The sequence below is a fragment of the Sorex araneus genome, chromosome X, assembly GCF_027595985.1.
Source record: "Sorex araneus isolate mSorAra2 chromosome X, mSorAra2.pri, whole genome shotgun sequence".
Lineage (NCBI taxonomy): Eukaryota > Metazoa > Chordata > Mammalia > Eulipotyphla > Soricidae > Sorex > Sorex araneus.
This window is the reverse complement of record NC_073313.1, coordinates 200,146,385-200,166,368: the sequence shown is the minus strand read 5'-3', so window position 1 is coordinate 200,166,368 and position 19,984 is coordinate 200,146,385. Positions and strand designations below refer to the sequence as shown.

Here is a 19,984-nt window from a genome sequence, read left to right as displayed (position 1 = left end):
AAAAAGAATTAGTATTTTAGGCTAGTTCCTAATCTGAAGTGAAAACTAGAATGAGACCAAGTGGGAATTTAAAAAAATAGCATGTCACTTTAGAATCAGATGAAATGCATCTTCTCCAGGAAAAGAAAACTTTCTATCCCCAGTGAGCTCAAAAAAGAGGGAAGTCTTGACCTGAATCCAAAGTCTGTAACACTTGCAGGGAATTAAGTGAAGCCAGTTAGAGAGTAGACCAGGAAAAAACAAAGAGAAAAGAATTAGATAGCATAGAAGATAACCCAAATGAGGAATCTATTAGTACAGATGTGTACTAATAGAATCTCAAGCCAATGATGTGTTTTTATACCCAAACCTTTGAAATATCTCTCTTTGGAACATAGGATTCATTCTGACCCTTCCTTCTGGAATCTCTTCTCAAGTCAGTAGCTTAGTGATAGAATGCTATTGGCCCCATTTCCAGCAGAAGATACAAAAACCAAGAAATTTTCCTGGAAGACCTTCTGGGCAACCCCAAAAGGAGAGAGGTGTACCTTGCAGCAGCCCACCCTAGAACTTTGCTGTCAATTTTAGAATCACATTCTTAAATATGGTGACAAAATTCCACAGTGCATTAGTAAAACCTGTCATTAACATAGGCTTTTGTGTATTTAATAGCACTGTCTGTAGCACTGTCATCCCATTCTTCATCATTCGCTTGAGCGGGCACCAGTAACGTCTCCATTGTGAGACTTGTTACTGTTTTTGGCATATCAAATATGCCACAGATAGCTTGCCAGGCTCTGCCATGCGGTCAAGATACACTCGGTAGCTTGCTGGGCTCTCTGAGAAGGATGGAGGAATCCAACCTGGGTCGGCTGCATGCAAGGCAAATACCCTACCTGCTGTGCTACCGCTCTAATCCTTGGATATATAATAGAATATATAAACACACACCCACCCACCCACATACACACGTGTAGGTTTTTGTGTGTAGCCTACATATAATCCCATGCTCAGGGGTTACTCCTGGTTCCATATACAGCAGTTCCTCCTATTAGTGTTCAGAGTATCATACAGAATGTCAGGGATCTAACCCAGGTAGGCCACAAGCAAAGCAAGCACCCTACCTGCTGCACTCTCTCTCTGACCCCTATATACATATTTTTTCATTATGTTAGTTTAAGTTGAAAACTACCTATTTTAGATGAGATGAAGAAGTAAGTTATACAGGTTAGTCTACATTTTTACATTGTTCATGAATATTGCAAACCACCATTTTTTTTCCCCTTTTGTTGGTATACTTTAGAAGCAAAAGTTGGAAATTTGGGATTAGTCCTGTCATCTGCCTATTTTTTTCCAGATAAACACAAAGTTGGACATAAGTTTAAATTATGAACTATAAAAAGCATGCTCTTTAGGTTAAAAAAATTTAAAATTATAGGCATATTTAGTAATGGAACTTGGAAACTCCGACTGGTTGAGATTAATGTTCAGCATAAAAAAATTATAAACAAAATCATTTCCTAAAACCTGAGAGAAAAAACATTTCTAGATGATAACTAGCATCAATTATTAAATAGCAATTTCTTCCAAATGACTACACATAATTACTTCCACACCAACTATACAGTTAGATTAGGGAAGGATTATATAGAGAGAAGAACTGAAACTTGGTCTCAGTTTCAGCAAAGGAAAAACAAAGGGGAAAAGTCAGGAAACAAACCCAAGGACTCCAGTTGCCCAGGGTGAGGAACTTTTTTTAGTAGTGAAGTTCTGGTTGGTGGGAAGTTTAGCTAATGTGATTGGCTAAATTTCAAGACTGGGAGCTATTTAGCTTGTGCACATACTTTCATTCTAATCTCTCGTCTCGTGTGGTTTATGATGTACATGGGGCCCAAACCTCAACAGCTTCTGGACTCTGGTTTTTATATGAATTTTGATAGGAGTTGTGATTTTTCTTTTGTATGTTACTTATCCAATTTAAAATCGCATGAATTTATCATTAATTATTTGAGGTATTGGGGCTGGAGCAGTAGTATAGTGGGTAGGAATTTGCCTTGCACGTGGCCGACCTGGGTTCAGTCCCCAGCATCCCATTATCCCCTAAGCACTGCCAGAAGTAATTCCTGAGTGCAGAACCAGGAGTAATCCCTGAGCATCACTGGGTGTAATGCAAAAAAAAAAATGATTTGAGGTCTTTAAAAAACAATTAATAAACACTGATACAAAGCCCTGCTATTCCATTATTTCCAGGGTTATTTACTAAAAATTCAGAATTTTAGTCTCAGTGTCCACTGCTTCCTAGGTTGCTTTCAAGGTTAAGATGTTGATTATAAGAAATATTTAACTGTGTTTCTTAGTTTGCTTTTAGACCCAGAAATGATTTTTACCAAATAAGTCTTGCTGAGACAGTATGGCCTTGAAAAACAACAAATGAATTGCATCTATGTCTGTACTCCCCATGCAATAAAAATCAGCCATGTGTGACTACACATTGTGCTTGAAATATGGGAGTACATACTTTGAAAAAGCAAAATTGTATTGAAAAGTTATGAAATAATCCAATAATTTTAAATGTTTCTTTTATATGTAAATGATGCTACATGTTGGGTATATTGGATAAAAGGAAACATTGTGAAATTAATTTTACTTGCTTCATTATACTCATTTAAAATAAGGTTGTTTCAATAGTTAAGATTGTATATATGGTTTATATATGGCACAGATTTGTAGTTCACTTATTATTGCTATTGGACTGTTGTGCTCTATATAAGCCTACTTTGATCTTTCTAGCTTTTCTTTCATTAGTGTTGTAGTTGAATGTTCACAGATTTGGATTTGTAACCTTCTTGGAGATTACTATATAAGAATCATTATTTTCCCTATAAATTATAGCTCAGAGCTTTGCAAACTGCAAATAGTTGATTCATGTCATTTGACTTAGATCAATTAAACTAACAATTACATAGAAATATAGTTCCTGGATGCTCCTTTTCAGAATCTGTAATGCTCAAACATATTAATAGTTTATATATATGTATATATATATATAGGCTCAATAAATACTACTTATATTTGGTCACTGTGTTAGAAGAGATGTTGACAATCTTGATCAACTATTACTATTTCAAGGGATTAATCCCTACAAATATATTTTTAAATGGTTTATTATGTAATTCATATGCAGAGCCTCATTACCAGTAGAGTAAAACACATATTTTGCAATTTGTTCTGACATATAAAATAGCTTACATGTTAAAATGACTTTTTTCTCCCTTACCCCTTTATATATTACCTGTTAAAGAGACATTTATTTTAAGCTAGGTGTTATTAGAATCAACCATTTTACTGCCACCATAAATTGTGAATTATTTTTGCATTGAGTTAACTTAATGCAATAAAAATAATCCTATGAATCTGTGTTAATGAAATTTTTATTGAGCTAAATTAAATTTAAAAGATGCTAGTGTTTAGCTATAATAAGCTCTTCGATACTTTCTTTTTAAAAAGGCCTCTCTGAAGTCCAGAGAGTTAATACAGCAGGCTCAGTGCTTGCCTTGCACCTGGCTGACCCTGGTTCCATTCTTGGCATACCAAGTGGTTCTGAGCTCTGCCAGGAGTGATCTCTGAGTGCAGATCAGGAATAAGCCCTGAATACTGCCAGATCTGGCTTTCCCCTACCACCGCGCCCACTCCCCACCAAAAAAAAGTTGGAGTGCCAGGGATAGAAACCAGGTTGGCTGTGTGCAAGGCAAGTACCCTATCCACTGTACTATCTCTCCGGCCCCAAGTCTTGATCTTTTTAAACTAAGCAGCTCTTGGTAGTTTAAGACTGTATTATGTTGACTAGACTTAAAATTCATTTCTTTTCAAGTTATTTCTTATCTGTAAAAATAGAAAAGGCTTATATCTCTGTTTAAAATTTCTAAAGTTACTTCACTACTTGTAAATGAACAATGCTTCCTGCCAACTCTATAAACAACCCATATGAACAATTTTCCCTTCACTAACATCAGTAGTATTATATGGTCCTTACAGAACATATACCAAACTGTCATCACAAAGTTGTCTACTTTCAGGGAAGTTTCAACAGAACTTAGCAAACCATGTGTCCTGTGAAAAATGAAAGCCGAACATGAATTACTACAGAATAAACCCTAGGCAATTCTATTTATAAATTTGAGCATCAAGCATTTACATCTTGTACACATAAATCTTGTAACATATTAAAAGTCAGTTCTCTTCCACATGTTCATTATGTTTCTAAATCTAAAATAAAGCATATTGTATAACTAGTAGTTTAATATAAGTCTTTCAAAATTGAGAATTATGGGGGCTGGAGCAATCGGACAGCAGGTAGGGCGTTTGCCTTGCACGCATCAGACCCAGGTTCAATTTCCAGCATCCCGTATGGTCCCCCGAGCACTGCCAGGAGTAATTCCTGAGTGCTGATCCAGGAGTAACCCCTGTATATTGCCAGGTGTGACCCAAACACAAAACCAAAAAAATTAAAAATTGAGAATTATGTCGATTCATTTTCATATTTGTGCAAGAATATTAACTTTTCCATGTCAAATGGATACTACTCGATATGCCAAAAACAGTAACAAGTCTCATGATGGAGACGTTACTGGTGCCCCCTCGAGCAAATCGATGAGCAACAGGATGACAGTGACAGTGACAGATTTAAAGTAACCTACCTACCACAGAAATGTATACATTTTCATTCAATTCAACTCATTAAATTAGAATTCCCAGATCTTTTCTGCCCTCTTTTTTCCTTAAAAAGTTTTTTATTAAATGATCATGAGATAAATAATTACAAAGTTGTCCATGATTGGGATTGGATTTCAGACATACAATGTACCAACACTTCTCCCTTCACCAGTGTACATTTATCACCATAAATGTCCCAAATTACTCTCCTTTCACCTCCAACCTTAGTCTGCTGTAGAGGCGGACACTTTTCTGCTCATAATTTGGACCACATAACCAGTGCTACAGGTAATGTCTTCTGTGTGTGGTCCCATATTTTTAGAATGAGTCTAGTTAATTTCTTTTTCACTGAACTACAATCAGTACCTTATCATTGCCCTGACCATCACATCCTTGTCATAGATCCCTTGTGAACTATATCTCCTTCCTCAGTTATCTCTTTGAATCACTAGTATATATATTTAATTTATCATGCAAAAATTGCAAAATATTCAACTACTTGAAAGGGGGTTATTATTATATTTATAATACATTTATGCTAGGTTATCTTTTTATTTTCTCTCTCATTCTTAGGCCCTAGTATTTCTACCAGTTCTTACTCAGCATATTTTTGGAAAAAGGAAGCCTATGCAGTTGGTAAGCGAGGAAAACTATATTCAGTCCTGAGTTAGCTTACATTGGACCTCTATGTCCTTATATGTGTGCTTTCACTAGGGCAAAAACATAAATACATTGTATGAGTACTACAAAATTAATTAAAAATGCATATATATTAAGTAGTATACATGATATGCAAATATAAAATTTCTAGAAAGTTAAAATGATGAAGAACAGATCATAATGTACCTCTCTTTTATTAGATTTAACAGATATTAAGTTAGTTTGTCAAATTGTCTTACAAGTTCCTAAACCTCTAATATCTTATCCCAGCGCACAAATTAGACGCACACTGGTTAGGCACTTATACATAAAACAGAAGTGCTATTTTCAAGTAATAACTCAACAGACATTTTGGAGTGGTTACTCTACTTAAATTTAGAAAGGCTCAGAGTGGAGGGGAAAAGAAATAGAATAAATGACCCAAATTCAAAATATAGAAAACAAGAGAGCATTATAGACTCTTAGTTAGGATGTTAGCATAAAGGTAATGTTTGCCATCATAATATGATCAGCACATTGTATGACTAAAAAGTAGAAATTTTAAAGAATGGATAAATTTAAATGAAAAGGAATTGAAGATCTCTCCCAGGACATATTCTTCACAGAGAAAAACTTCTGCTCACCCCTGTATCTGTCTGAATATAAGTAAACATCTTAAAAACTAAGTACAAATCCTTAATGTAATATTTCATATTGCGATTTTATTTTTCTCTGTACATTGCTCATTTTCTCTTATATATTTATAATTTTGGACTGCAATTTTGTTAACTCCCCTAAATTCTAGGTTCTGCAGATGCTCTGAGCTTTTCTTTTGTGCCTCAGAAAGCACTGCTACAGATAGGCAATCACATGGAATTAGAATTCAGCTTGTCAGCTAACTCAGAATTCCCAATACAGAAGTTAGCACTCCTGAGTACAGATGCTCCCAAGGGAATGTGGCCTCATAAATCAATTTTTGGATTACATCCATCAAACTCAAGAGGGGGTTTGATGTCGACTATTCTTTATTTTCTATCAAAATCAAGTGGTAATGTTTATTTTATAAGCATTAATAAATATTTATTTCAAAAATAACATTAATACTACTTAATGACTTTATGTTTTATAAGATAAATGTTTCAACATTTGAATTGGGAAAGCTGAAATATTGTAAAAAAAAGTGTAGTGTTTTACAATTTTTAGAATAAAATGAAATGTGCACCTATTTAGGTTTTCACATAGCTCAGAAGTTTAAAATATTAAGAAAAAAAATAAATTATCCTCCCTAAATGTCCTAGGTAAGATAATATTTTAGGTAAGTATCAGGGAAAAGGTAAGTAACAACAAAGATAATTGGATATTCTTTAGTTAAAAAAAAGAAACCTAGTCACAGTTTGTGTTCATGGTATAAACCAAAAGTCGCAACACTGAAATAATTGAAAATAATTTCTTATGATAAATACAGAAACTAGGCAATAGAATATAAATGGCTCATGCTTTCATACTTCTATGTTGTGTTCCTATCTTGCAGACTTTTATAGTATTGAATAAAGGGAAGGCCATCTTCCGGTTCAGTGCCACCTCTGCCCTGTACATTTTAACTCCCTTCAATCCTCTTAGGAAAGTAGCTATTAAGATTTTGGTACATTCATATCCTTTTCAAGTGATCAATATTAACTATTTGTACATAATCTATAAGTGTTTTGTAGCTAAATATAAAATTAAGTTGGTAAATAGCCACGTATTACAGCTTTTATAATTCCTATTTTGTATCTTTTGTCATATAAGTCTTATTCACAGTTTATTAATTGTATAGATATCACTGAAGCTTAGAATTTTAAACATTATATGTATATTATATATTTCAAATACATATTTTCTTATCAAAGCTATAGACCTTATTGTACCATAGACTATACAATATGCTCATTATGTGCATTTCAAACATTATATTAAAATATACATAAATATTTCTAAAAATAGTATATGTATGGAGCCCTACATATTTAGTATAAAGTATTCATTTTTACTTTTGCCTTTTTTTGTACAATTTTTTTAATTTCTAAAATATTTTAGTGAACAGTAACATACCAACAAAGAAATCTACTCTAGAGCCATGTTTAAAGCAAATATGTAGTATAAAATATATTGTATATTTTAGAATAAACCTTTATATATTTCCACAGAAGAATCAGTGGCTTAATTAATACTTAGCTATTCTTGAATTTTACCAAAGAAATAAGGATTAAGTAATGGAATATTGGCTGAATTTCAATCTTGTCATTAAATTATGATCCTATTGTGCAAAACTCATTGCTTAGTAAAGACTGCAAGTTAATAAAAGAAGATGAGATTATATTTCTAAACAGTCTTTAGGGATTTAGCTTTGTGATTCCTGATGGTGTTTTCTTTTTCAAATGGACTCTTTCATCGAATTCATTCTGTTCATATCCGTAAAAAATTTTCATTTCAGATTGTCATTTCAGTTAGTGGACTTGGCAATAGGAAATATGTTGTGGGGCTGGAGAGATAGTATAATGGTTAGGTTACAAACTGCCAACCTGGGTTTAAACCCTGGCACATTATATTATCCCTCGAGCACATCAGGAGTGACCCTGAGTGCAGAGCCAGGAACAAGTCCTAAGCACTGCTGGGAGGAGATGGCTGAAAAAACTAAACAAACAAAAGATGTATGTTGCAGTGATCATAGAAACACACTGATCTTTTAAAAGGGATTCTAAAATGTAGAAGGTCATTCTATTTTTAAACTGATAGAGCTTTCTCAATGGTATAAATATCTCTATTAAAATGAAGCATTTGAAATATATAAACCATTAGTTCAGGGGTTTCCTAATCCTACTTTGTGTTCTTAGTGCCATCATGTGGTGATTTAGAGGAAACTTTCTCTTTATCTATGGAAAATTTTTATTTTGGCAGTGTGTTAGAAAGAATACTGGAAATCTCAGTCCTTGGTAATGTTCTCTAACTTCTTCCAAGCTTATGTTTTGTTTATTTATGAAATATAATAAATAGGCTAGTTGCTTTTTAGAATCTTTTTCAGCTCCAAAAGTCTGGTTTGTCTTGTTAATTTAACACTTAGATCACATTTACTAAAGCTGTTGTACGTACTTTACAATATACATGTCAGTTCTAAGTACCTCACATAAACTGATTTATTGAACTGCCTCTCAAACTGATAAGTCATGCACCTAATTCATTCCTTTGTATCAAAGTGAGTAGAGTCAGAAGAAGTTTCAGTGGCACAGAGAGGTTAAACTTGCCCATGATTACTTTATGTTGAGTTTGATTATATTTACCTCATGCTAATTACTGTCCTTCAAAAATATTTACTTTCAGTCTCATGTAATGTTTCTGCAAGTACCTGTCTGACAAAATTATTAATGTTGCACACTATTTTTAGAACATCAGTTTTTTAAAAAACCAGTTGAAAAATACTGTGTGATCTGCAATTAAAAAATATAATTAAAAACTAGATATGTATTTCCATAAACATTTTTTTACGGGGAGGGCGGCATTGGACCTCAAACCTGTAGTACTCAGGGCTTATTCCTGGCAGGACTTGGGGGACCATATGGAGTGCCAGGAATTAAACTCAGTTTTGTTACATGTAAGACAAGTGCCCTACTCACTGTCCTATTTCTCCAGCTCAACAATTTACTGTTTCAACCACCAGTATTAGCCATGTCGCCGCTTTCAGCTCAAAGACTATACAACTCTAGCTTGCACAGTTTTCCCACAAGTTTCATTGGGATATAAATCTATTGGTTTAATGATAGTGGCAAAAGCAACACATTTTACTTACACAAAATTTTCTCATTATCTTATCTAATATATTCAGCTTTTCCAGATGATAGTACTTTACTCATATTTTATAAATTGAATTGAAATTTAAGGAGCCTAGATGATTTGTTCACAATGAATTTTCCAATGAATACTGGCTAAACTGTAGTTTGAGATTTCAGTGTTTGTTTTATATAATATAATAGGGGGAATCTGGCTTTTCTTTTGTGTATTCCTTAACGATAACCTACATTATTCAGCATGCTAATTATGTGCACTATTTTGACAAACTGTGTGTTTATGACCATGAGTAACCCTCCCGAATGGACAAAGAATGTAGAGTAAGTTCAACTTATATTTTAAACCACCAACTATGTGAGTATACGTGTTTATATGTATATATAAAGATAGGTATACATATAGACATATATCTATCTACCTGTCTTAGGATTTTTTAACTAATATGTCTTAATGTACATTAAAATGGAAGTGTTTTTATCATTCCATTTCTAGATACAATCCCACAGCCCTCATTCTCAAGCTATTGAATTTAATATTTCTTTTTTTTTTTTTTGCTTTATTTTGGGTCACACCCGGCGATGCACAGGGGTCATTCCTGGCTCTACACTCAGGAATTACCCCTGGCGGTGCTCAGGGGACCATATGGGATGCTGGGAGTCGAACCCGGGTCGGCCGCGTGCAAGGCAAGCGCCCTACCTGCTGTGCTATCGCTCCAGCCCCTGAATTTAATATTTCATCTTCATTTGTAACTGGTAGTTACCAGAAATCCCTCATTCTTTAAAAGGGGAGATGGCAGTGCTCAGGGGCCTCCTGAGTTTACCTGTTGTTGCTTTTGGACCTCCAGAACTGTACCTAGAGGTGCTTTGAGAACCATGTGGTGTTGGGGATTGAACTGGGGTGCGCTACATACAAGTCATCTGTCTTAAACTCTGTATTTCCTCTCTGGCTACAAAGTCATTCTTAAACACCAATGTCCCTTTAATATCAACATTTAAGACCAACATCTTTGACAAAGCATGTGTCATGAAAGCAATTGCAGGAAAGTTTCACTATGGTAGATGTTGATTCCAATTGATTGAAAATTAATTCATTAAGTTAGACTTCAACAAGGGTAGTTTATATGTGCTATAAAAACACAAGGTTGTATCTGAAAACGTTTTAATTGCCATCAGAATTACCTACTTCATGTCATGCTTATATTTCAGATGTGTTCACCAAATAATGGCTTTTTAAAATCCTTAAGCTTTGTATTTTATGTATTTGGGGGAAGTGTTTAGAATTTTTTTTATGATAGTAAAGTAAGGTATGATCAGTTCATGGTATTGGTATGCAAAATTGCTGCACACCATCACCACCAAGGTGACCAGGACTCACCATCACTGTCCTCATGAATTTTGGAATAAATAAATTGAAATGAAAGTTAGGGAAGTATTTTCAGTAGAATTAGAAACTTCCTTGATGAGGCAAGCTCTGTGACAGCTCTGAGGGCACAGGGCAGCTTCATAATCTGGGACTGCACTAACAATGGCTACTGCATCTGTCCCAACCACCCACTTTTGTTCAGTGGTTGTTGACTCTTTTTTTTTGTTTTGTTTTTGGGTCACACCTGGCGATGCACAGGGGTTACTCCTGGCTCTTCACTTAGGAATTACCCCTGGCGGTGCTCAGGGGACCATATGGGATGCTGGGATTAGAACCCGGGTCGGCCGCGTGCAAGGCAAACGCCCTACCCGCTGTGCTATCGCTCCAGCCCGGGTTGTTGACTCTTAAAACAAACAACCACCATGATATTCCCCAAAGCCTTTTCACTTCCTGGATACTTCCAGGTTAGAGACAGTCAGAAAAGAGACATTGATTCTGGCAAAAGTAAAAACCTTTCTGTGATAAGAATTTCTATAACACTAAAGTTAATATGTGAAGTTCCATATGTGCACTAGCACACAACACAGTTTTGTAATTTTTGTTCTTCAACTTCTGAGAAGAAAATTAAAACTTGGAAACATCTAAATTTTAATTTAGGAACATCTAAATATCACTCATTTTGAGTAGACAATTTAAACTTTGAGTAAAAATAACAGTTTTATCTAAATGAAAAGTTTACTTATGACCCTAGAATTACCTACTATGTTAGATTTTTAAAAATCCCATTTTTAATTGAGTTAACCTCAATTATCTTGTAGAAATATCGCATAGAAAATGAAAACATAAGACTTTTTCATTTGCACATGTTCTCTCATTCTTAAAGCATGATTGGAATTTACTTTGCTTTTTATTAATTTTATTGTACAAAGGAAGATCAACTTCTGTTTCTGTATTATTTTTATGACTTTTTCATAAATTGTATGAACTGTATATTTATCAGTATAATTAGATAATTCAGGATAATTCTGGAAACATTCAGAAATGAGTCTTTCTTCATTTATGTTGATACCAACACATTTTAGATAGCAACTAGATAAACTTTATACTGCATGCATTTAGGACACTTTAAAAACTCTTAGGACCCTTTAAAAACAACTCTTCATGTGTCAGACGGTTGAATATAAATTTACAGCTGTTCAATTTTTTTCCATACAATGTTCTTAACCTGCTTAGATTCTTTATTTCTTTATTCCTTTATTCCACTTATAAGGTGATAGGTTTTATTCAGTATGAAAGAAAATTACTCGTTTATCAATTCCTTTTGAATGCTTGTCTCCAGGTATACCTTCACAGGAATATATACTTTTGAATCACTCATAAAAATTATTGCAAGAGGCTTTTGTTTAGAAGATTTTACTTTCCTTCGGGATCCATGGAACTGGCTGGACTTTACTGTCATAACATTTGCGTAAGTGACTTTTTTGTAAACTTCAAAAGTGACTGCAGTTTAAATATTTTGAATGTTTCTGCTTTTAGGTATATTCTTGCTTCATATGGATGATGTTTTGTTGTAATCTATACAGTTAAGCCACAGATTTTAACAGAGGACAAAATACCATTTTTTAAAATAAAGCAATCACAGTAGTTTAAATAAGTTTTCACATATAACAAGCCTATTTCGTCAAGTTTCACGTGTCACTTTTTCAACATATTCCTCTCTCTTTCTCTCTCTCTCTCTCACACACATACACACAAGTAGAGAAGCACAAGAAAATGTATATTTTATCTCTGAAATGTATTATTTTTTATTGTAGCTGCATTTCAGTCACAAATGCTCATGGCTTTACATTCTTCTGTAGAATTTTTATTACACTACTAGAAAATGAGCATCAATTAGCATCAGCACTTTCTAACCTGCAAAGAAAAGCTATTTTGTAAGTTATGTATTAAGTATACTAAATTATTGTCTTATTGGTGAATTGATTTTTAAAGATATATACAGAATCACTGCCTCTTCAGAAATTTCTTTATTTATCCTTTCTTTCTTATTTCCCTCTATGATTTTCTTGAACTCTTTCTTAACTCTCAATATAAACTTTCTTCTTGAAATGAAAAATATGATCTTTTTTTTTTTTGCTTTCTTGGGCCACTCCCGACAATGCTCAGGGGTTACTTCTGGCTCTACACCCAGGAATTACACCTGGCGGTGCCCAGGGGACCATATGGGATGCTGGGAATAGAACCAGGGTCTGCCTCGTGCAAAGCAAACGCCCTACCCACTGTGCTATTGCTCCAGCCCCAATATGATGAAATTTTAATCCATTCATTAAAATCTGGGTCCTATAAGTCTGAATAAGAAAGTATCAAAATGTAGTGCCATTCGTGACATGATTTATACACATACTATTCCATTTCTTTTTGTTTGTTTGTTTTGGGGGGCACATCCAGTAGTTTTCAGGGTTTACCCAATACTCTGTGCTTGGAGATCAGTAATGGGAGGCTCAGTGGATAATATGGGATACTGAAGATCAAACCCAGGTCAGCCACACACAAAGCAATTGCCTTGCTCTCTGGTCCCTATGCTACCTTTTTTTTTATGAAACTCTCCATACACAAAGTTGTTCTATTCCTTTTCCAAGAGGATCAATTTTTCATTAATCCGTGGTATCACTGTCATTCCATTGCTCATCGATTTGCTCAAGTGAGCACCAGTAATGTTTCCATTGTGAGACTTGTTGTTACTGTTTTTGGCATATTGAATACACCACGTGTAGCTTTCCAGGCTCTGCCATGAATCACTGGTATACAACACAGTTCCCCCTCTAATGGAAAAGTTGACCACCATTTCATGAGCATTATCTTTAACAAATTGGCAGTCCAAAGTAACCTCTCTGTCCCATGATGTGAAGCCCAGTCCCTTAATATCACGGAATTACCTGTTAACAAATACCTTCCTATCCTTCTCTCCCATCAATATTTGATCACAATTTCTACAGTTTCTGTACTGTTTTTTTTTTCTTCCTAGTGGTAAACTTTCCCAAGGAACAAAGAGAATCAGAAAAGTAATGGGAGACTATTGAGAAGTAGGTGAAAGTAGGGTGCAAAGGAAGGAAGACCAATACCACTGGTCCTCATCCTTCCTTTTGAAGCTCAATTTCTACTTTTTGCCTCTTACAGGTAAAACAAGATGGAGAGGTGTAGAAGTGGCTCCAAGTACTGCCTGTTTCATCTTAAATCTGTATCTAATTATTAAGTTAACTCTTTATTATTCCCTCTGTCCACAGTTCCAAAGAATGCATATTGTGATGACTGTTTATGAGGAAAAAGTAGCAGTATGGCAGGGGCAAGTGTTAGACGCTATAAAACATTGTTCTTAATTTGCCTAATTTTCACCTAAGAGTTAATACCCAAACCAATATCCAAGAAACATTTTCTTTTGAGTTAGTTCTAAATTACACATAATATTAATTGTATTGTTTTCCAAAATGTGTATTTTATGAAGTTTACAATTAATTATAGACTTAAATTATGTGAATAAAGGAATCCATAGTGACATATTCTTATTTCTAACCTGTTACAATATTTTTCTTTAAAACCAGCAATGCGATAAAAATACACAGGAAAATAATAAAAGCTGCATAATTCTAAAATAACTGTGTTTTAATTCTATAGGCATATAACAGAATTTGTAAACCTAGGGAAGTTTTGAGGTCTTTGCAGTTTCAGAGTCTTGAAAGATTTGAAAATTATTTCTATATTTTCAGATGAGAAATTATTAGTATTAAGCACAGTCTCTTTATACCCACAATGCTCTCTCTCTCACTCTGTCTCTCCTTGTATCCCATTATTGTTTGTCTGTGAACTCCCTTTTACAGATATGTGACAGAATTTGTGGACCTGGGCAATGTCTCAGCATTGAGAACATTCAGAGTTCTCCGAGCACTGAAAACCATTTCAGTCATTCCAGGTAAGAAATAGATTATACACTGACACTGATTTATCATGTTTGGTAATCAAGTTTCTTTGTCTTTCAACGTTATAAAATTGGGATAATTTAAAGAATCAAAATCACAATATTCAACATTATATATTTCATCGAACATGATTTGTCTTACTTAGGGGTAGATTTTGTTTCACATTTTTTGATTCTTGGAGTTCTGGTCTTTGCTTGAGATCCTGTATCATACAGTTTGTGGAGTTTTGTTTTTTGGTCTACTCCAGCAATGATCAGGACTTACTCTTGGCTCTGTGCTTGGGAATCATTCCTTGGCGGGCTTTGGGGACCATATGAAGTGCTGGGGATAAAACCCAGGTGACCTATGTGCAAGGCAAATGCCCTACCTGCTGTACTATGACTTCTGTCCCCAGTTTGTGGAACTTGAATTTAGATATCTTAGGTTTTCCTTCCTGCATGTCCATTGCACCAAGAATTTGTTTCCTATTAAATATATCAAACTGTAATTTCTTCTTTATTGTAAGTGCTGATACCTATGTACATACAAAATCAATTTATATATTATTTAGTAAAATAAGAGAATAAGATAATATATAATAGTTAAGTATATTTTGGATTTTGGGCCATACCCAGCAATGCTTAGGCTTTACTCCTGGTTTTGCACTAAGGAATTACTCCTGGTAGTGTGCAGAGGATCATCTGGGATGTCAAGGATCGAACCCTGGTTATCAGGGTGCAAAACAAGCACGCTACCTACTATACTATCGCCCTGGCCCAATACTAGCTAAATTTTAATGAAATATTTATTAAAGTAAAATTGTACTTCAACACCATGTCTAGTTTTATAGCAAAAGGCTTTCCATCTCATATGTAAGAATTCATAAATACTTATGCGGGTAATTTGTTATAAATCTAACAATTTACCCTAGTGATTGTATAGGGCATTGTCCTCCTGTAGAAGATCCTTTTCTTTACATAGATTTCATGAAAATCAGGTGCAGCCCACTAGCTTCTCTCAGTGTAACAAACTTTGGATCTTCCTTTTCTTACTTGGATCATTTCATTTCTGCAATTCATCTCCATAATATCCCAAAACACTTCCATGAAGTGTTGGAGAATAGAAGCCCCCCATGACGTGCTCCTTCTATGAGCATCACAATCATTTGCAGACTTGCACATATAATCTGTGTTTTGCATAAAAGTGTGTGCAATTTTTGTTATTTCAGCCATTATAAGTGTTTTCAGTGATAGCCCTTTTTCTTCAGGCTTGAAAACCATCGTGGGGGCCCTGATTCAGTCCGTGAAGAAGCTCTCAGATGTCATGATCCTGACCGTGTTCTGTCTGAGCGTGTTTGCGCTGATTGGACTACAGCTCTTCATGGGAAACCTGCGCAATAAATGTGTCCAGTGGCCTCCCACAAATGCCTCGCTGGAGGAGCACAGTATAGAGAAGAATATAACTGTGAATTATAATGGCACACTTGTAAATGAAACTCTCTATGAATTTGACTGGAAATCATATGTTCAAGATTCAAGTAAGAATTACTGTCATATATAGTTTTTTTCCCCCTCTGTTGATTTGCCTTCCATGGAAGCTTGAAAAAAAATTTAATGATTACATCAGGGTGTGATCTCTTAATCACTTTATCAGTGGTTTGCACATGCATTTCATTATTTCATTCTCAATAATTTAACTCTGAACTATCATTTTATAATACATCATAATCTGGAATGTTGAAGAACTTAGAATGAAGTTCTCTAAGGACTTTGGTTGTTATACATCTTTCTCATGGTGATTGAGATAATAGAATGACACAAAATATATGAAAGACTTTTTAAAATATAGTGCCTGCAAATATAAACCATCAAACACATTGATTTTGGAATGCTTCTACACACCAGAATGTACCTTTTGTGGGTTATGTAACTCTATGTACCACTATGTACCTCTATTTGCCCAACAGGATGTTGGGAAAATATTGTTTATGATGCATGACTTAAGGATACTTAATATCTATAGGTTATTTTTATTATCATTCTCTGAAAATCAAGTAATCATAACAAATATTGTTATATTTGAAAAGTAGAATTACATCAAAGATAAAAAAAATTGGTGTCTTAAAGTTTAAGAGTAATCAAAACAACTAAATTGGTGACATCATAAAAATTAGTAAATTTGGACTTCAAGAGTCCAGAAAATATAGTTGAATATTTAGTTTACTCTAGGAGAATAGAAAATAATAATTCTATTATTTCTCTTTTTAAAATCACAAAAGTAAGTTGTTTATTCCAGTCTAGATAGAAAATTTGTATCCTAGTAATCTCTTTTTAAAGTGGTGAAAAAGTATGATTTTTTTCTTATCTTTAAGCAGCTGACAATCTCAATATTTCAAAAGAGATTTAAGACATGATTCAAGAAGGAAGGGAATATCTTTTAAAAATACAAATATGAAATATGCAAAACAAACTCAGAGTGCTTGCTTTGTTTATATATAGCTACACCTTTACTATTTTAAGGTAATGAGTAATGAGTAATACTCAGAAAGAAATCAAAGAAAGAAAAACCTCAGTGATTGGTTATGTAGAAAATTTGGATTACTACAAAAGGTTTACTAGTGATTGTAGAATTCTTAAAGCAATGATAGCATGATTTTTTAAAAAACTAATCAATGTCTTTTTTAACTTGTAGATCTGGAAGATACCTTGGGTTAATACAAATAAACTCTTGCATAATACTAATGAGGTGATATGCCAGCAGATATTATTATTGTACATCTCTAGGTAAAAAAAGAAATCTTTGAGGCTAGAGAGATAGTTGTGGGGTAGATGCTTGTCTTGGCACCTGACTGACCTGGGTACTATCCCCAGCAGTACATATGGTCCCTAAGCAGCGACAGTAGTTGCCCCTAAGTATAGAGCCAAGAGTAAGTCGTGAGCTCCACTGAGTGTACTGTTTCAGAAGAGGAGAGAAAAGTGCCAGAAAAGTACTTGAAATGCCCCATTTTAGCTTAAAATTCTATAAAATTTTCATATATATAACATAAAAGCACATTCAATTTCATCACCAGCCAACTTTTTTTAGAATTTATTATACACAGTAAAAATCTATACTTAAAGTAAATGGGAAAACAAAATTATCAGAGATAATTTTCACCTCCAAAAGCATTTATTGTCATTTGCCTAAAATGTTTTATTTCTTGGAACAGATTATTTTAAATAAGGTAAAGTGATTTTCTTTGAAAGTAATAGAAAATTTATATAAAAATAAACATTGAATAAGTTATATTTTCTTCAGATTATTTATGTATCTTTGAATTAAATGAACAAAACTTTATTTATAAACAACTTATGTCAAAAGTTACACCAGAAATTATCATATACATTCTACTTGGTTGTTTACTTTTAATTAAAAGTTAAGAAATCTTGCCTATGTCTATGTTCAAAATAGTTAGGATTTTAAGAATGGAAATATATTATGAGCTTTGTATCCATTACAGAACTATGCATAAGAATTATTTTATATTAAAAGTAACATTTAGAAAATATTCTTATTACAAAATCTAATCTAATTTTCCATTACATGTATTATTCGTTTTGTCATTGATTTGCTTACTCATTCATAAATTTTATTTAAAAGTGCTAGATACCACAGAAAATTAACTGTATAATAACTATGCTTCCCTCCAGAAGAAACAATATTTATAAACACAGAATTACAGTATAGGATGAGTATTATAATAATGGAAATATGGAAGTTTTTACATGTCTATGCATGTTAGTAGAAACACAGTGAAAAGCATTCTTAAACCTATCAGTCTTTTTTTTTAATAGACACAAGCTATTTCTTTATTTAAAAGGATACAAGTTCCACTTGGATATATATATTATAATCATAAAAATTAAGGTTTTATGCAAGCAAACCCTAGACTTCATTACTGAACATTTTAACTGGTAGTATTTAAAACCATCATTTTCTTTTTGGCAAGCACAATTTTACAGTTTTTTTTTTAAATTCTTTTATTAATTCACCATGTGGAAAGTTACAAAGCGTTCAGGTTAAAGTCTCAGTTATACAATGCTCAAACACCCATCCCTTCACCAGTGCACATATTCCACCACCAAGAATCACGATATACCTCCCCCCTTCCCCCCACCTCCCCAGCCCCCCACCCCGCATGTATAACTGGTAAATTTCACTTTACTTTCACTTTACTTTGATTACATTCAATATTTAAACAAAAAAAATTCACTATTATTGATTTGGAGTTTCTCCCCCCTAAAGTCGATCTGCGATCTGCTGAAAAGAAAGCATTTGGTAATTTGTTTTCCATTGCTGAGAATGAAGAGATATGAAGTCAGGAAGCCGCACTAGCAGCAGGGTAGTTTTGGATTTCTGTAGTTTAGTATTTAGTAATTAAGTCCAGAGAAATGTCTGCCAGGAATTGCAACATTGTAAGCTTGTACCTCTCAGCTACTTTATATTCCATATATAAGTGCGATCTTTCTATGTCTGTCTCTTTCTTTCTGACTCATTTCACTCAGCATGATACTTTCCATGTTGATCCACTTATATGCAAATTTCATGACTTCATGTTTTCTGACAGCTACGTAGTATTCCATTGCCTATCAGTCTTATCTAGCTACCTGGTATCTAGGAATCAGTCTTTCTCTTTCCTTTTATATTTTTTTTTGTTCCAATTTTGGTTCACACCAGGCTGTGCTGAAGACTTCCTCAGGGCTCAGGGTTTGGCTCATTTCTGGCACACATTGAGGGGCCACATGTGGTGCCAGAAACTCATCAGGGTGGATCTGCCACTGCCAAAACCAATAACCTTCCAGATCTGGCCCCTAAATCGTGCTTACATAAATAGTTTCTTAAGTAAGAAAGAAGTAGATAATATCAACGAATAATTAATAGTAGTGTTGCTTCTACTAGACATTGAGAAAGTTTTGCCATAATTTAATTTTCACCTCATAATTATTATAGCTTTAATATTTAAATTATTTTGTTTAGTGTTTTAATGCTTGGTGTGATATAAGGGCCCTTTAATATAAGCTGAAAGGACATATTCTAAAATTGACAATATATAAGGGATAATTATAATACATTGAAGGGGAAGACTGAAGCAGGCAAAAGGGTTCATAAATGGTGGTACAGAGAATACTTTGGAGGAGGTGTAGTGGTAACATATTGAGGAGTTAGTTATACAAACCCCTTATGCAGTCTTGTAGAGCAACATTACTTCAATTTAAATTATGAATAAATATTAAAAATGGAATTATACACAAGAATAAAAACACAGTTTTTAATTTTAAGTATATGGTGTTATTGAGAATGGTTCAATCGATGGTTCACTGCCTTATTGTGGTGAGGGGGTAGCAATGGTGCCAATCTCGAAGAATGAACCAACATGCCACCCGCACAGCAGAGCCTGGCAAGCTGCCCATGGCGTATTGGATATGCCAAAAACAATAAACAAAAATGGGCCTCATTCCCCTGACCCTGGAAGAGCC

General features: G+C 34.0%; 1 protein-coding gene across 6 annotated transcripts in view; it reads left to right on the top strand.

The window, feature by feature from the left end:
* SCN1A (sodium voltage-gated channel alpha subunit 1) overlaps positions 1 to 19,984 on the top strand; it is a 167,890-nt gene that overhangs the window by 91,925 nt on the left and 55,981 nt on the right. For 5 of the 6 annotated variants that reach the window (XM_055119682.1, XM_055119685.1, XM_055119684.1 and 2 more), the window contains 5 exons: positions 6,863 to 6,983; positions 9,386 to 9,473; positions 11,855 to 11,983; positions 14,391 to 14,482; positions 15,736 to 16,005. In XM_055119682.1, the coding sequence (XP_054975657.1) occupies positions 6,863 to 6,983; positions 9,386 to 9,473; positions 11,855 to 11,983; positions 14,391 to 14,482; positions 15,736 to 16,005 (700 nt within the window). The remainder of the gene's footprint in view (positions 1 to 6,862; positions 6,984 to 9,385; positions 9,474 to 11,854; positions 11,984 to 14,390; positions 14,483 to 15,735; positions 16,006 to 19,984) is intronic. The other variant, XM_055119686.1, reaches the window with a different exon arrangement.